The 16,006-nt window shown below is 37.5% G+C and overlaps 2 protein-coding genes across 2 annotated transcripts; one reads left to right on the plus strand and one right to left on the minus strand.

Annotated features, from left to right (window-relative positions):
- Window positions 1–5,543: 5,543 nt before the first annotated feature.
- On the plus strand, window positions 5,544–6,536 carry LOC121509024 (trace amine-associated receptor 13c-like). The gene has a single exon (XM_041786213.1). The coding sequence runs from the start codon at window positions 5,544–5,546 to the stop codon at window positions 6,534–6,536; it is 993 nt and encodes a 330-aa protein (XP_041642147.1).
- A 2,806-nt stretch (window positions 6,537–9,342) lies between these two features.
- nsmce1 (NSE1 homolog, SMC5-SMC6 complex component) lies at window positions 9,343–15,597 on the minus strand. Its single transcript, XM_041785526.1, has 8 exons — window positions 15,461–15,597; window positions 14,806–14,941; window positions 14,407–14,528; window positions 13,271–13,348; window positions 12,666–12,812; window positions 10,672–10,788; window positions 9,917–10,043; window positions 9,343–9,740 (listed from the first exon to the last, which is right to left on the minus strand). Exons 2-8 carry the CDS (start codon window positions 14,921–14,923, stop codon window positions 9,718–9,720), a joined length of 732 nt encoding a protein of 243 aa, XP_041641460.1. The 5' UTR covers window positions 14,924–14,941; window positions 15,461–15,597; the 3' UTR covers window positions 9,343–9,717.
- Window positions 15,598–16,006: the final 409 nt, after the last annotated feature.

Genomic DNA, 16,006 nt, shown 5'->3' on the forward strand with positions numbered 1-16,006 from the left:
GTGGCAAATTTTGCAAAAAAGGTTTAAAACCACTTGATCCCCTTGTAATAGCATAGTTTTTCTATGCTAAATTCATTTTCTGTATATTTTAATATTTTGATGAAAAACAGTGGTTACACCACCTGACCATGTTGTTGTTCTATGGTTAAAAGCCATGTTTGTTTAAGAATTTGATACTGACATCACACAGCATATTCAAAAAGATCACCTGAACTGATTTTATATAATTGTTTATTCATTTACTGAGATATTGGACTGAACTCACATCTTTTGGTGTGATCAGGGAAAATCACATACAGAATCACTGACATGGGACAGCCCTGGCAGGGCCAACATGCACCAGGAACATGTCTGACATTGTACCGAGGATGTAGACAGGCTGTCTGAAACCACTCACTCATTCACTACTCCCTATCCACTCCATAGTGAGCAGCATAGAGTGGACTAGTGGACTCAACTACAAACACAAAAATGATTTCGGACACTACTCCAGCCGCAGGCGATCACGTCATCGCTGTCTCAAAATTAAAATGTTTAGCAACAACGGCTCGTAGATTTCTATGACAACGGCTGAGGATCGAAATTAAAGACAGAATTTCACTGAAAACTGATACAGAACGAAAGATATTTTCACAAAAATATAAATACTTAGAGAAGAAAAGTTTTGTGACTGTAGTGCGAAAAAGTAGAGTTTTTGTGTGTATTATAACTTACTTCTGCACAAAGATGATGGTCTCATGTCTTGTAATCCACACAGGGGAAAAGGCTACTTCATTTTATATCCTTAACATTTTCTTACAGATTAAATATTTTGGTTAAAACCAACAAATACAAAAGTATAAAAAAAGTCTTTATTTGTGTTCCTGTGCTCCTCTCATTTGTCCGTCATGTTTAAGACATAGACTGTAGAAAGAATTGGACAAACCTTGTGTGATGTCAGTTGTCTGCTTACAATAGGCAGGCTAAAACAGCTCTTGAAGCCCATTTGTGGAGGCTTCCATATTGAAATCGCGGTCTCAACCGAACTTTGGATCAACCTAATGGCCCGCCCGCTAAGTGCGACTTCCTGTCAGCCTGCTAGCTAGCATTCCGGTTGACAGAAATGGAGCCTCTGCCTGCCGAGCTATCTGTCAATCAAATGAGACGCGCCACTCAGCTTTCATCGTAAATATAATCCAAATGATCGTGGTACAAAAAAATTCACCCCCCGTACAGAGGGAGCACAATAAGACACTAGCTAATGAGACACGTTTGGTGTTTTGAACCAGGCTGTAAACCAGTTTATTTTGTGTGTCAAAATCGACTGTTTAACATGTGTGCAGATGGAACATCCTGTGTTCCTGCAGCCAGCCTCAAGTGGACACTTGCGGTATAGCAATTTTTTGCAATTCCACATGGGCTTCATTTTTTTAGGACTGGAGGTTGCCACGTGGTTTAAGAGCAGCAACCATGATGCATGATGGTTAATATTTGCTGGGCTAGTGACCATCGGCTATTCACTACATTTCACAATGCATTGTGGGACAGAATGAGTGTACTATGTAGTGAATAACAATTCTCACTCAGAATTTGGACACCGACACAATATGGTGTTTTCACTATATAGGTAGTGCACTATATAGTGAATACGGAGTGATTTCAGACACAGCCATAACTTTTACTCTGAGAGACAGGATGGCTCACAGCAACAGCCCCAGGGTTCATATTCCCAAGGTACTCCCCACATGATCCCTTGAGGGACATGACTGTAGGACTTCTCCAGGTATACTAAGGAGTTCCTCAAAGTGATCTTTGGGTCAACAGTCCACACCAGCACTTCTCCACTCCTGCTGAGAACATGTTCTCTCGGACAATCAGATTTTCAGAACATCCTTGGAGAACCCTAAAAGTTCTCCCAATAAAATTAATCACACAACAGGCTTTTTGTTACTACAACTGCCAATCCACGGCCCCAAAGCCATTACATCCTGTCTGCTGCTTTCAGAGACCCCAGAGTTAGCCAAGCCCAGAAGGCCTCCCTCTTCAGCCTGATGACCTCCACCAGTGGGTTTTCAGGCTGCTATAATGACAGGCACCAATGGTCTTCTTGATGCAACCACTCCCAATATGTAAGCTTTAAATATGGACTACTTGGACTCCATGTCCCCAACCTCCCCCAGGTAGCACCAAACTTCTTATGGATGGGAACTGAAAATCCTTCTAGGCACAGACCCCCACCTGAAGTTCACAGTTCACTTTCACAACCTGTTTAGGATTACCAGGTCTGTCTGATGGCCTACTCCACCATCTGATCCAACTGGTGGTGATCAGCTAACGGCCCTTCTCCCTTCTTCACCTCAGTCTCCAAGACGTACGGGGGCAGATCTGATAAGACAGCTACATACTCTATCATCAGTCTCTGGACTAGTATGGTCAAATATAGCGTTAGTATGGGCAGTGGACAGCTAGCAGAGAAGTCTAGCAGAACACCACTCAGATCAGCATTCCTCAGCATTACTCCAAACTGCTGTTTGGTGTGTAAGGAAAACCAACAGTCAGGGCCTTGCTCCCTGCTTCTTTCAGTCAGAGACACCCTCTCATTTCCTTCAAGGAATGAAGAGTTAATACCAAACATTTCCTAAACATAAAGGTTACTCAATAAAATCATTTTATCTTAGTCTAACAGAAATCACATAAAGTTGTGAATAAATCCCATATCTAAAAATATTAAGTGATTAACTCTGGAAAATAGTTTTAAGCAGCAAGTTTCTTCTTACTGCATCTTTAATCAGCATCACAAAGTTCTGATTATTGATAAAATATGAATTTTGTAAAAGGTGTCAAATGGTGTAACCGGTCACACCATTTGACATTTCACTCTAAAATCAAATTTAACAGGCATTATCACAGACACCTATGGAAGCTCATGGTTTTGGTATAAAGATGTCAAAGAGAACTTTTAATGTAAAAAAAAAAAGAAAAAAAAAAAATATATATATTTTTTTAATTTTATTTTTATTTTTATTTTTTTTTTACAAAGATCATGAAATATAGACGCTTTTCTTGGGTCATATTATTTGACATCTGATCATTGACATTCCTTAACAAGCCCTAGAAATGTCCAATTATATCAGCTTTTGATAAGAGATACCGACCTTGAGATGTACCAGTTATGACCATCAGATGTTCATCTCTGTGACATCATTTCTTTTGAAAATGTCTTTTTGAAAAATATTAGCAAAATGGCCCCTTGAATGGTGGTTACACCATGCTGACATTTTAGGAAGTCAACCGGACTCCAAAAATTCCCCAAACTATCAAAAATACACAAAACAAGAACTGTTCAAGACATTTATCTAATATTCAACAGTACTAGTGTAAAATTATGCTAGACTAGTTTATAGAGGGTTTAGTTTGGATTTTCATCTTTTTTTTTTTTTTTTTAAAGTTGAATTTTTTTGTACCAGTTTTTTTTTGGTTACACCACATTGACATTTTTGCCTAAACTGCCTGATCATTCTCTCAAAGTTGATTGAAACCTGAAAATTTAGATTAGGGCAGTAAAAGGGGCATAAGTGAAAGGGATTAGTATGAATCTTAATAATATTCACTCCTTTTAGATATTATTAAAACTTTTGGCTACTTTAAAACATGTGTCACGTCATTGACCCATGAGCATTTTTATACAGTTTCTATAAGAAAAGTATTCAGTCCCTTGGATGTTTTCATTTTATTGCTTTTATAAATGAATCATGGTTAACATAATTTGTCAAAGTGAACACATATTCCTACTAAGTAATGCCAATTGACCTATTCACCTCCTTCAAAGGCACTGATCTAATTCAACAGAGGTCAAACTGGTGCTTGTAGTCTCACAATTAGTGAAATGGGGATCACCTGCATGCAGTAAATGTGTCACAAGTGAATGTTGTATAAAGACGCCTATGTCTTAAAGATCCAGTCACTGGTTAATCAGTACTTCTTGCTACCATTACATCATGAAGACAAAAGAACACCCCACGCTACTCACAGAAAAGGTTACTGGAAAGTATTAGTCAGGCTATGGATTCAGAGAAATTCTAGGCACCAAAAATCCCTTTATTTCAATCCATCATCAAGAAATGGAAGGAATATGGCACATGTGTAAATCTGCCCAGATCAGGCCGTCGTCACAAACTGAGTGTACAAGAATGAGACTAGTGAGAGAGTTCACCAAGACACCTATGACTACTCTGAGGGAAGCTTCAGCAGCTGAGATGGGAGAAACTCTGCATACAACGGTTGCCCAGGTTCTTCACCAGTCAAAGCTTTATGGGAGAGTGGCAAAGAGAAAGCCACTGTTGAAGAAAAATCAGATTAAATCTTGACTAGAGTTCTTCAGAAAGAATGAGTGAGACTCCATCATGAAGTGGGAGAAAGTTCTTTAGTCAGATGAGACCAAAATAGTACTTTAATGCCATCAGACTAGACACAATGCTTGGCAGACACCAACACTGCACATCATCTCAAACACACCATTCCCACTGTGAAGCACATTGGTGGCAGCATCAAGCTGTAGGGGTGCTTCCCCGGAAGGCTTCTAAAGGCAGAGGGTAAATGAATGCTTTAAAATATAGGAAAATCCTTGGGGACAATTCTTTTCAATCTGCAAGAGAAATAAGGCTTGGGAGAGGATTTATTTTCTAGCAAGACAATGACCTGAAGCACACAGCAAAAGCTACACAGAAATGGGTTAAAGAAAACAAGGTGAATGTTCTGGAGTGGCCAAGTCAAAGCATAGACCTTAATTCAATAGAGAATTTGTACCTGGACTTGAAAAGGACTGTTCATGCAAGATCCCAGAGCAACCTGACAGAGCTTGAGCAGTTTTGCAAAGAAGAATTGCAGTGTCTAGATGTGCAAGCCTATCCACACAAACTCAGGGCTGTGATTGCGGCCAAACGTGCATCTACTAAATACTGACTTGAAGGGGGTGAGTATTTATGCTTATTTTAAGTTACATATTTTTATCAGATGGACATTACTTAGTAGAAATCTGTTTTCACCTTGACATTAGAGGTTTATTGTAGTTTATTTTGTCAAAAAGCAAAATTATAATGATCATGATTGATTTATAAAATAAATCAAAAGGTAAAACATCCAAGGAGGTAAATACCTTTCATATTTCTCATTTAAATCACACAATTATGTGTCAACTAGACGTCTCTCTCATGTAAAAAGGGCAGTCAATGAACATCTTATGACAAACTTTAAGCAGACAAAAGTAACCTTTGTTTAGAAACTTTTTCCATCAGTTGCATCAGTCTAATTTGTTGAATCATGTAACACTGGGATTAGACAGTAAGAGAATGATCAAGGGAGATGGTAGGAAGAGGAGGGGATATCAGATGGATGACAGCTAAAAAGAAAAAAAACAGACTACACCTGCCAGTTGGTCTACAGTAGACGGTGATGAAGAGGATGACTAGGGAGCTGAGCTGTACCTTTTGAGAAAAGTAACCTGTAATATATCTGGCACTCAGAAAGCTGACTGTGCTCAGACGCTACTTCTCCTGTGTTGGATGATGGATGACCTGCAGGGAGCTGAGCTCTGCTACCCTCAGCTCCTGAACTTGTCTTGTAGGGGTTTAATGCGCCCTTACTCTGAGGCTATCTTCCTCTACACTCTGCTCTCCTTTACTGCCGCCCTCACTGTTATTCTCAACCTGCTAGTTATCATCTCCATCTCCCACTTTAGACAGCTTCACACCCCAACTAACCTGCTCCTGCTCTCCCTGGCCATCTCAGACCTCCTCGTTGGGCTGCTGGTGATGCCAGTGGAGACAGTGCGGTTCATAGAAACCTGCTGGCTGCTGGGAAATCTCATGTGTGCTCTGTCTTACATTGTGGGTTTCACTCTTACCTCAGCATCTGTGGGGAACATGGTGCTTATTTCAATTGATCGCTATGTTGCTATTTGTTATCCTTTGCAGTACTCCAACCAAGTCACGCACAGACGGGTGAAGCTGTCTGTGTGTCTGTGCTGGGCCTGCTCATTTCTCTACAATGGGCTCATTTTAAAGGACCATCTCAGACAGCCGGACAGGTATAACTCCTGCTTCGGGGAGTGTGTGGTGGTGATTAACTATGTCTCAGGAACAGTGGACCTCGTGTTCACCTTTATTGGCCCCTGTTTGGTTATCATTGTCCTGTACATGAGGGTGTTTATTGTAGCAGTGTCTCAAGCTCGGGCCATGCAGAATCATGTTAGAGCAGCTGCGGTCAGGAATGTCAGAATCACTGCAAAGAAATCAGAGAAAAAAGCAGCCAGGACTCTGGGTGTGGTCATACTGGTGTTTTTGTTAAGTTTCTGTCCGTATTACTACCCCTCTCTTTCAGGACAAGATATATCAAACAGTGCTTCATCATGGGCCATCGTGTCCTGGCTACTGTACTTTAATTCTTGTTTGAACCCCCTCATCTACGCTTTGTTCTATCCCTGGTTTAGAAAAGCGATCAAGTTTATTGTTACACTTCAGATACTCAAACAGTACTCCTCTCTGGCTACTATAATTTAACTGGCTTTTTTCACAGCATGTAACACGTTAAATATGCATGCAGAAATAATTTTATCATTTACATGCAAAGGAGTGTTAGGCAATAAATCCCAGATCAGATTATTTTACATGTGACTTCACTGACAATGTTTGCTTTGGTCATTTCTCTTTGTGCTTTCTCTCTCAGCATGTTATCCTCAGGATAAATGCATGCATGAGAGCAAGAGCTAAAATGTTTACTAAAACTAAAGCAAATTCTTAAAAATGAAATCATAGTAATTTGTCATGCAATAATTGAAATATATGTTGCTTTAAAAATGTTGTTTGGCTTTTTATTGAATTGTATAGCAGAAAACTGAATATTTAATTTTGCAGATTCTAAAAATAAAAACATTTTATGTCATCTTTAACTGGAGGGCTTTTTTTCTGCTGTTATGTAATTTCCAATAAAAACGTCATAAAAAAAGATAAGACAGATCAGATATGAAGAGAATTACAGCCAGCTTTGTTCCAGTATAATTTTACTTTTAAAGCATGAACTTCTGCACGTAGCCTTTCTTAGAGAAACATTCAACAGTAATCTATTAGAAAAAAATGTTCAAATGTATTTCTGGACCTGATTTGTATTTTCTTGTCAGATTTGCATTTAATTTTTGCTCAAACTATTGTTCTGTTGCTTAAACAGGACACTAAATAAAGTCATGAGGCAATCAGTAAGAATAAAATTGAAATTTATCACCAAAGACTCAGTCACATGGGTAGGACTGAGCAATGTGGGAAAATAATCTAATTGCCTTTTTTGCTCAGCATTGTGATTTAATATGCAAATATCTTTAATTTCCCCTTCTTATGCAGATTTCTCAACAAACAAGCAATAAATCATTCTATATTATAATGTCCATAATTTTTGCTGGATTAAACTAAGGCTGAACAATCCTGAAAAACATCTAATTGCAATCAAAGCTGTTGTATAAAAGGTTTTTTTTTTTAAATAAGACATGCATTTGCTGGTGTCGGGCAAAAATCTCCTATTTCCATAATCACCACTTAACAAGAGATTTTTAAAAATGCTGAACGGTCATAGTCAGCATCTTTTTGACACTTTTTATTGCTATAAAAACTGGTTAAAACCCACTAGCAAATGTAAAGGGGGACCAATAGCACTAATACATATAGAAAAAATGGAGATATGAGGTTTTGGCTCAACATCAGCAATATACAAAAATAAGGAAAGCTGGATTTTTTGCAAACTACTGTAGAAAAATTGACACTTGAATGTTTGCATAAAGTGTAGCGAATAAGATCCCTGCGTACAAAAATGTATCAACCTAGTATTTTGACACACATTTAGGTTAAAGAAATATTGCATCCTCTGAGGTTTAGAAACTTAAGCAGGCCCATGTTTGTCTTTATAGTTGAAGAATTAAATGCATTTTCTAAGTATTTTTATGCAACCTTTATTAAATCTGGATAGATCTTGTGGAGATTCAAATTCACGTTACTAAGAGTGTACTTCAGACAGGTACAAACAGTTTACATATTATGTCTATAATGAATAAATAGCCACTATATCTGGTTCAGATCACAAAGAATGAATTAATATAATTAACATAATATATTATTGTACTCATTGTGAATGTGTTTTTATGAGATTTGCAAATCAAATCAATTAAAACAGCACCCCATTCTTTTGGAATTGGGGCTGTAAAAAACAATGTATCAACCTTACTTATCTTTACTTATCTTTTACTAATCTTTGTGTATTTGATTGATTTTGTCTGGCTTCTTATGTTGACCCCAGGAAGAATAGATGTCACTGTGGCAACAACTACTGGGAATCAAATGTAAGTACATAAATAATCAGACAAAGAGCTGCAGTCATACGCAGCAAACATAATACAAGAAACATAGTCTAAATGGGTTAAGTGACAAGAAAAAAACACGTTTAAACAACAAATATTTGCCAAAATTGACCGCATTTGTAAATGAATCAAAGCATCTGCAAAGTATCTGCCTCCAAGTCATTTAAATTCCTCTTAAAAGCAATGAGAACAGATAATTTAGTTTTAAGTCTTTTGTAATTAATGCCAGGCAAAGGAATGAAAGAGCAAACTTGAATACTTTTTTCCAAGCTCCAACAAACAGAAAAGATCCCAAGACCAAAGATTGTAAGTTCCTGACTGATGTAAGTCAGAGGATATGAAGAAGGAAGACTGAACAACCTTGTGGATAAAAGTGTGTCAATGTTTCACTACGTGTAAGCAAAGGAATACTGGAATACTACATGCACACCAAATCTGAATTGGAGAAAAATGATAGTGATAGTTTCTGTTTTGTGTTTGTTAGCAAATTGTTATATTTTTAATAGACAAGGCCTGGAACTAAATGCAGATGTGAAAAGGCTTGTTCATTGTTGAGCTGGGTGTGATTTGCATGAAGTTCAATGAGATTAAATTTCCTTGTTATTTTTTACTGGTCTTTCTGGTCATATAACTTTTGATACATTCATGTGACATCCTTGTAGCACATGTATCCTGAAAAACAAGATGCCGATAACTTGATTATCCTTAAAAGGGTTGAGATTCTACATGTATTTTTGCATAAAAAATACAGGCAGACTAAAAAATAGCAAAAACTGGCTTGGGTTCCAGGGGTTAATCAACATGGCCACAAATGAATGTTAATATTGGTTCAGCCTGGTCTAAGGGACCCTGAATGTTCCTACTGAGGATAAGACACAATTTTCTGTGTCTGTCTGCCAGCAGACTGCTCAGATTGGTGGGGAAATGTGTGACAGTGGATTTGACATCTTAAAAACTAAGTAATCTCCTCTGAGGAATTTTATTAGAATAAGAAAAAGACAGATACAAGCATTGCTGAATGTGCATAAAACAAAATATGTCAGCAAATGTAGCCTAAAACAAATTTTAGGTTTCTTATGTTCTCAAGAATATAGAGGCATTTGGCTGATAAAAGGGAACAACAGAGTCAACAAAAGAACAAAGGGTGGGAACAAACAAGTTGCTGACATATACTGTGAACATATTAACCTTACAGCATCAGATGCCTTCTCATAGGTTTTTGAAAGATAAAAATAAAAAACTTTAATATGTACAGCTTTGTTTCACTAACAGTTTAGTCAAAAACATAGTTAAATATTTTGCAGTCAAAAGAAAATTTCCTGCAGATTTCCTCTTCTGGACTAAGAGTGAGACCGTCTGACTTCTGAAACAAACAACAAAGAATATGTCAGACTTACAAACACTGTGTTGCCTTTTTTCTTGTCACTTGTTCCTCATATAAATATCTGTTAAAACACTCATTAATGAAGTAAGTTTAATACATCAAACAGTTTAAAGAGCCAAATGTATAATAAAAAATGAGTCAGAAAGAATGAATACCAGGGATTTCATGTGGCCAAAAGTCCTCACAGGCTGGACAGCGCGGCTCTGCTCTTCCTTTAAAGTATCGGGCCACACAATGGTAGTGTATTTTTATCCCACATATAGGATTCTCACAAATTTGGCTCTGTTAAAAAATACACAAAAGATTAATTAAACACTGTGAGAAACTCCTATAGGAAAGATATAAAGCATTTTGTCAGAAGAAAGCTAAAGTAAGAAAAACTTATAAAAATTAACCACCAGCATTATGAGGAAAACACCATAAACAACCTAACAATACACACAATATGAAACTGAAAGACCTGAAGCAATGAGAAAACAAAAGGAACAGTATTGTCACTTAAAAAACTTTCTGTATCTCTTTCTAAGTCATATTATTAAAATATTAAACAACTGATATCTAGACCATTTATAATCATGTGATTCCCTCAGAACAAGTTCATGTGTCGATTAGTAATTTTCTTCATCAGACTGGATTTATACTGGTGCTGATTTTGAGACAGTTTTTAAGAGTTTTGAAAGTTGAATTAAATAATTGTTTCAAGATATATCTAGTTTTTACTTTCACAGCCAAAACAAACATGCATTTTTGCTGGTAAAGACAATCTTCTTAGCAGTAGCAAGTATTAAAATGAGCATGTTTTATGATAATACACCTTTTATTTAAGAAAAGAGTTCTACCTGGTATTGTTGATGACAGAGTTCTTTTATGGATTTATTACAGGAGTAAAATAGTGACAGGAAACATTCACCTGGATAGCGATGTTGCGACAGATGTGGCACACTTTGACCTGGTCCTGGTACATTGTGCGGATGTACGGCTCCATCTCTATAATACATCTGGTGGATAAAGTGTACTCCCCCCTTTTCTAAACCGAAGAACAGAGATCAATTAAACAACAAATAAGAGCCACTAAACTGGAGAATGTTGTTTGTTACCAAAGCGAGAGACATCTGGTCAATAAACTGAGAGCAGAGCAGGATTCAAAGGGCTTTAAAACACATTTTTACAAATGATCCATGACTGCCTGTTTTGGTTGTGTTTTATTTCTATTAAAGGGATGTTCCGGCATTTTGAAGTTGGGCTGTATAAGATACTTAGCACTAGTGGTATTAGCCTCCAGTGATTTCAGTGAGTGTTGGCCATTTAATCACGATACACCTTGGGACGCTAGGTTGGGTTATTTAGCAAGTTTTTGTTAAAAATAGACAAAAAAAAAACAAGTTGGCTCAACTGTACGCTGTAGTGAACACTATTTTTTGCCTTACTTCTAAATAAACGGCACCGCAGTTTCTTTAATGAATGGATGAGTGGGGATTAAACAAAGTTACTAACACTATCTGAAGCAGCTGTCTGAAGCAGTTGATATTAGCGACGCTGTCCGGCTCATGTCTTTACAACTAAAGCATTAAGTGCTGCTTGTGATGGGAAACTTTGACATAACAGCGTCATTCAGTGCTGGTTGAATGACACAGACTAGTCTGGTGAGTGTTGCTAACCGCTAATATTCCTGGTGTCATGTGTCGATGAAGACTGTTGTTCCTGCAATGATTTACCTTCTTGCAACTTGCATGACTCATATCCATCTCCTGACTTTTTGGTGTTTAAAGAAACCCAAAAACGTCTAGAATCTTTGCTTTTAGCCTGTTGGCTGTAGATGAACACTACTCATGTTACTGGTCTGGGTATCACCTTGTTTTGATCAGGAGGCATGCTGTGTCATGCCCTGTTACAACTGCTGGCTTTGTTGTTAACTGCACCATGAGGGATGTCTATTTCAAAACTGCCAACACAGCATCCACAGCCATATCGATTCTGTAAAATCTATATTGATTCATGCATCGGGCAAGGTGCATGAGATAATATATTGCCATATTGATTTTTTGAGCATGGGTCTACCCAGCACCAGGTGGTGATCAGTCTACAGCTCTGCCTCTCTTCACCTGAATGTCCACGGTAGTTCAGATGATACAACAACAAAGTTGATAATCAATCTTTACCTGGGGTGTTCTGGTAAGTACATTTGTGAACATCCCTATGCTTGAACACAGCTTTTGTTCTGGACAGTCCATGACAAGCACAGACGTCACATTGACAAAAATTATTTCAAGAGCCTCAATCAGAGAATGCTCCCTGAGAACAATCTGCTTCTGGGACTAATACAGTGTATGATGAAAAGAGAGAGAAGTGCATGGACTCCAAGTATCAACAATTATAAAATCTACACAATTAACTAATGGTAACCAAAATACAATTATTAGACTTAAATTGTAATAAAGGAGCTTCAGAAATGATTTTACAGATTTGAGCCCATTATATATTATCCCTCAACCCCAGAGTGGTTTAGAGGAAATGTTTTTGAGGTAACAGCCACAGCTAGTGCCACACAGCTCAGGAGCTACAGGCTGAGTAGAGCAGCTCTGAGATGTAAACGTGGATCACATATCATTCAGGCAGTTCATAAGTACTGGAAACAGTTGATAAATAATGCTTTTGTTGAAGGAATAGTTGGACTTTGAACAATTAGCTCCAATTTCCTTTCTTGTTGACATTTTAATATGATTGATATTGTGCTGATATCGTTAAAGTTAAGTGAAGTCACTATCACAGCAGGCTTAACTTTACACAGAATGCCTGACCTTACATGGTGTCAACACCGGGCTCAAGACGTGTTAAAAATGTGACTTGCTGTCCACACATATGTAACAATTTATTTCAGATGAAGACCGAAATGTTGTATTTTACCTCATTCAGCCATTTGTCTTGCACAAGTCGGTTCAGGAGGTGCTCTGTCTCACTCTTCTTCAGCTTTTTGGTGGCCAGGGTGTCAGCACTGTTTAAAATGTCAGTAGAGGACACTCTACCATTGTCAGAGCTCACTATCAGGTCAATCTGGATCAGAAAAACTCTAGTCAGTCATGACAAAATTCAGGCTGGGATGTTACAGCTGAACATCCTAATTACTGCTGCTATTTTCTCTCTGCCCTCTACTACCAACTGCTTAGAAGTTACTTGTGGTATCCTATCTTATGTCCAAAGATAAATGTTGTATTTTCACAGTACTAAAAATCTTTAAAGCATCCTTAAACAGTGATGCTAACGGGACGACTTAGAGCATGGCAGTCAGTTAGTGTTTCAAGAGGGGATTTCTATCAGAGATCTGAAAAAATAAAAGCATATGTAAGGACTGCATTGTTTAAGTTTTTTTGATGAAGAGGATCTATAGATTGTTAATCTAAAACAGCATTTCTCAAACTTCAGTATGTTGCAGCCTAATTTGAGACCTGAAAATCTTTCAGGGCCCCGGCCCACACTAATCTACATGATATCCATCAGTAATGTTAACTCACTGTTTTTCCAAACAGCTCGAGCTCATTGTCGGCATAATCTGAAGACATCCTGGTGATATCAGTCACAGCCATGTTTACCTAGACAGGGTAAAAAAATAAAATAAAATTGTTATGACAATACTGTTAGGGAGCGTAATTTACTTTTCATACAGACTTTCTCACGTCTCAGTAGTTACAGTAGTCACATAGTAATTTTAAAATATCCAACCGAATTTTAAACAATTTTCAGCTTCCATTGGGCAAATTGTGAATCTGAAATGTGTGTGAAAGGGTATTATTGTGCTTGGTCCTGAGTGTTGCCAGTGCAAAAAGGAAAAGAAAGAAAAAGAAAAACCCCCTGTGGACACAGAGCATAATGATGTGTTGTTCACAAATGAGCCTTATTGATGAAGCTACTCTTTTATGTGGACCACAGAAACTGGCTTCCATTTGATTAGCAGTTTGCTTTGTTTTATTTTTTGGTTAACTAGTGCCAGTGAAGAGCTGTTTGGGAGCCAAAGGACCAGCTCTTATTACTAAGCTGAGCCAAATGCTCCAGATCTCTACCCATCATACGAGCGAGACAACACACATCAGCTGTGGAAACACAATCAAAACCAGGGTTTACTGTGCAAATTCATGGCAACCATACTATACTGAACCAAACCAGACCGCTTGATGGAAACCTCAGCATTTTTTTCCAGTTGGAAGGGTTGACACTGGGTTAAAAAGCACAAATTTTAGGCATTTTGACAGTGCTTCTCTATGCAAAAAACAGTTCCTGCACCTCTCTGGAGTTCTTTGCTGTGCCATGATATCATCAGCAAACTGCCTATTATTCAGACATATTTTGGGACATGATTTTTATTAAATATGATAAATTTTTAAAAGTTTACTTTGACCCTGTTTTACAACATTAAACATTTTAACAACATAAATGTGATTACCAGTAATTAACACCATATTACCAGCTGAAGAAAGCAAATTTTATGACCATTTGTTTTCATGCAGTAAATTCAGTTTTCATGTATATGTGACTGCAGAACATGCAGTTGAATAGGGGCTAAAGAAACTCAGATTAATATTCTTAAAATAGTAACCAAGAAAAGACACAGGCGTGACAATACAGGCCCAGTACATAAGTAACACCCACTAACCAGGGCATAGAACTGCTGGCCAGTGTCTTCAGAAATCCCCTTCCTAATCTGCATGAACAGGGGCTGCAGCTTGGAGTTGATGGTTTCAATAAAATCATCCAGTTGGTCAGGGGTGTGCTGTGCTGGGGAACGAAACAAAGGGAAATATGGTAGCTTTGGCAGATACAATGCTGTGAAAAAGTATTGCCCCCTTTCTGATTCCTGATTTTTTTGCTTATTTATCACACTGAAATATTTCAGATCATCAAATCAATTTTAATATCTCACAAAGACAACCCAAGTAAATACAAAATGCAGTTTCTAAATGATGACTTTATTTTTTTTTACCTGACAAAGAGTTGTTCTAGGGGTTAATCTATAATCATAAAATCAGATTATTTAGACTGAATAAGCATTTACCATTGTGGGTCTGACAGCAATATTGAAAAAGCCTCCGTGCCCCTGGTTCATCAACAATGCCACAGGCCATCATGGTCTGTAGAAATCTGCGATGGCTGTCTCCCATCTGTCGTGACATGACTCAGTCTAAACTGACCTACAAACACAGAACACATATGCTCACATAGTCTTTAAACATTAAAGATACCGCTGGTCTAATAAAGCAGTGTCACCTAACAACAGCACAGAAAAAAACAGGAAGAGACTTCGTCATTGAAGCATCTGTTACTGCTTTCAAAACCAAAAAATTAATCTGATGTTTACTGAATCGATGCTTTCATGTTGGTTCGTCCGTAAAACCGCCAGACTGAAGTAGTTCCCATGGTTATGATCATGACACTGTAACCATGGATACAACAATGGAAGCAGAAGACTAAGGCGCTGGCTTTTACTTTCGTTAAAACGTCGATTGATCAACGTAAAAAAAAAAAAAAAAAAAAAATATATATATATATATATATATATATATATATACCTTTGATATTTAAAACTGAACACGCGTTAAGGCGAAATTTACATTACACTACACTTACTTGTCCAATAAACTGCACTGTACGTCAACCTCTCACATGCAAACATACTTAGGTTTTGTAAGAAAGTGGTTCTTTTTGATTACCTTCTGTTTGTGCTGCTGTTAATCGAAAATATAAGAAAACTGGACTTTTAAAATTAAATTACTTTCACACAACGGGTGTTATTCCTCTCTCACAATACGCGCCTCCACTGTACTTCCGTGTTTCTTCTTCGTTCCACAGCCCGTTTCCGGTAGTTGGTATCACAGGCATGTAGGCGACACTGCGCCCTCTGTTGCATCGGAACAGAGAAAGGAACTAAGTTCTTACAAATGTCTCGCAAACCTTTAATGTTCTTTAGTCTAAATGTACAGGAATTTAGAAATCAGGCAATAAACACAAATAAATTAACATATAAACATCCCTCCCAAATTCAGGTGTGTACCTAAATTTATATGACGTAAGAAAGCATGAAAGAATGTACTATAATTAATATAAAAGTAAAAAATAAAGTTTATTAGAAAAAAAAGGTCTCCACCCAAGTTTACTACTTGTGTACTACATTCAATCGGAAGTACCGGCAAGTTTGTAAGCAAGTAAACAAATGCATACATTTTTTACCCACCTTTATTTAACAACATTTGGACTGA

Source organism: Cheilinus undulatus, linkage group 4 (assembly GCF_018320785.1).
Source record: "Cheilinus undulatus linkage group 4, ASM1832078v1, whole genome shotgun sequence".
NCBI lineage: Eukaryota > Metazoa > Chordata > Actinopteri > Labriformes > Labridae > Cheilinus > Cheilinus undulatus.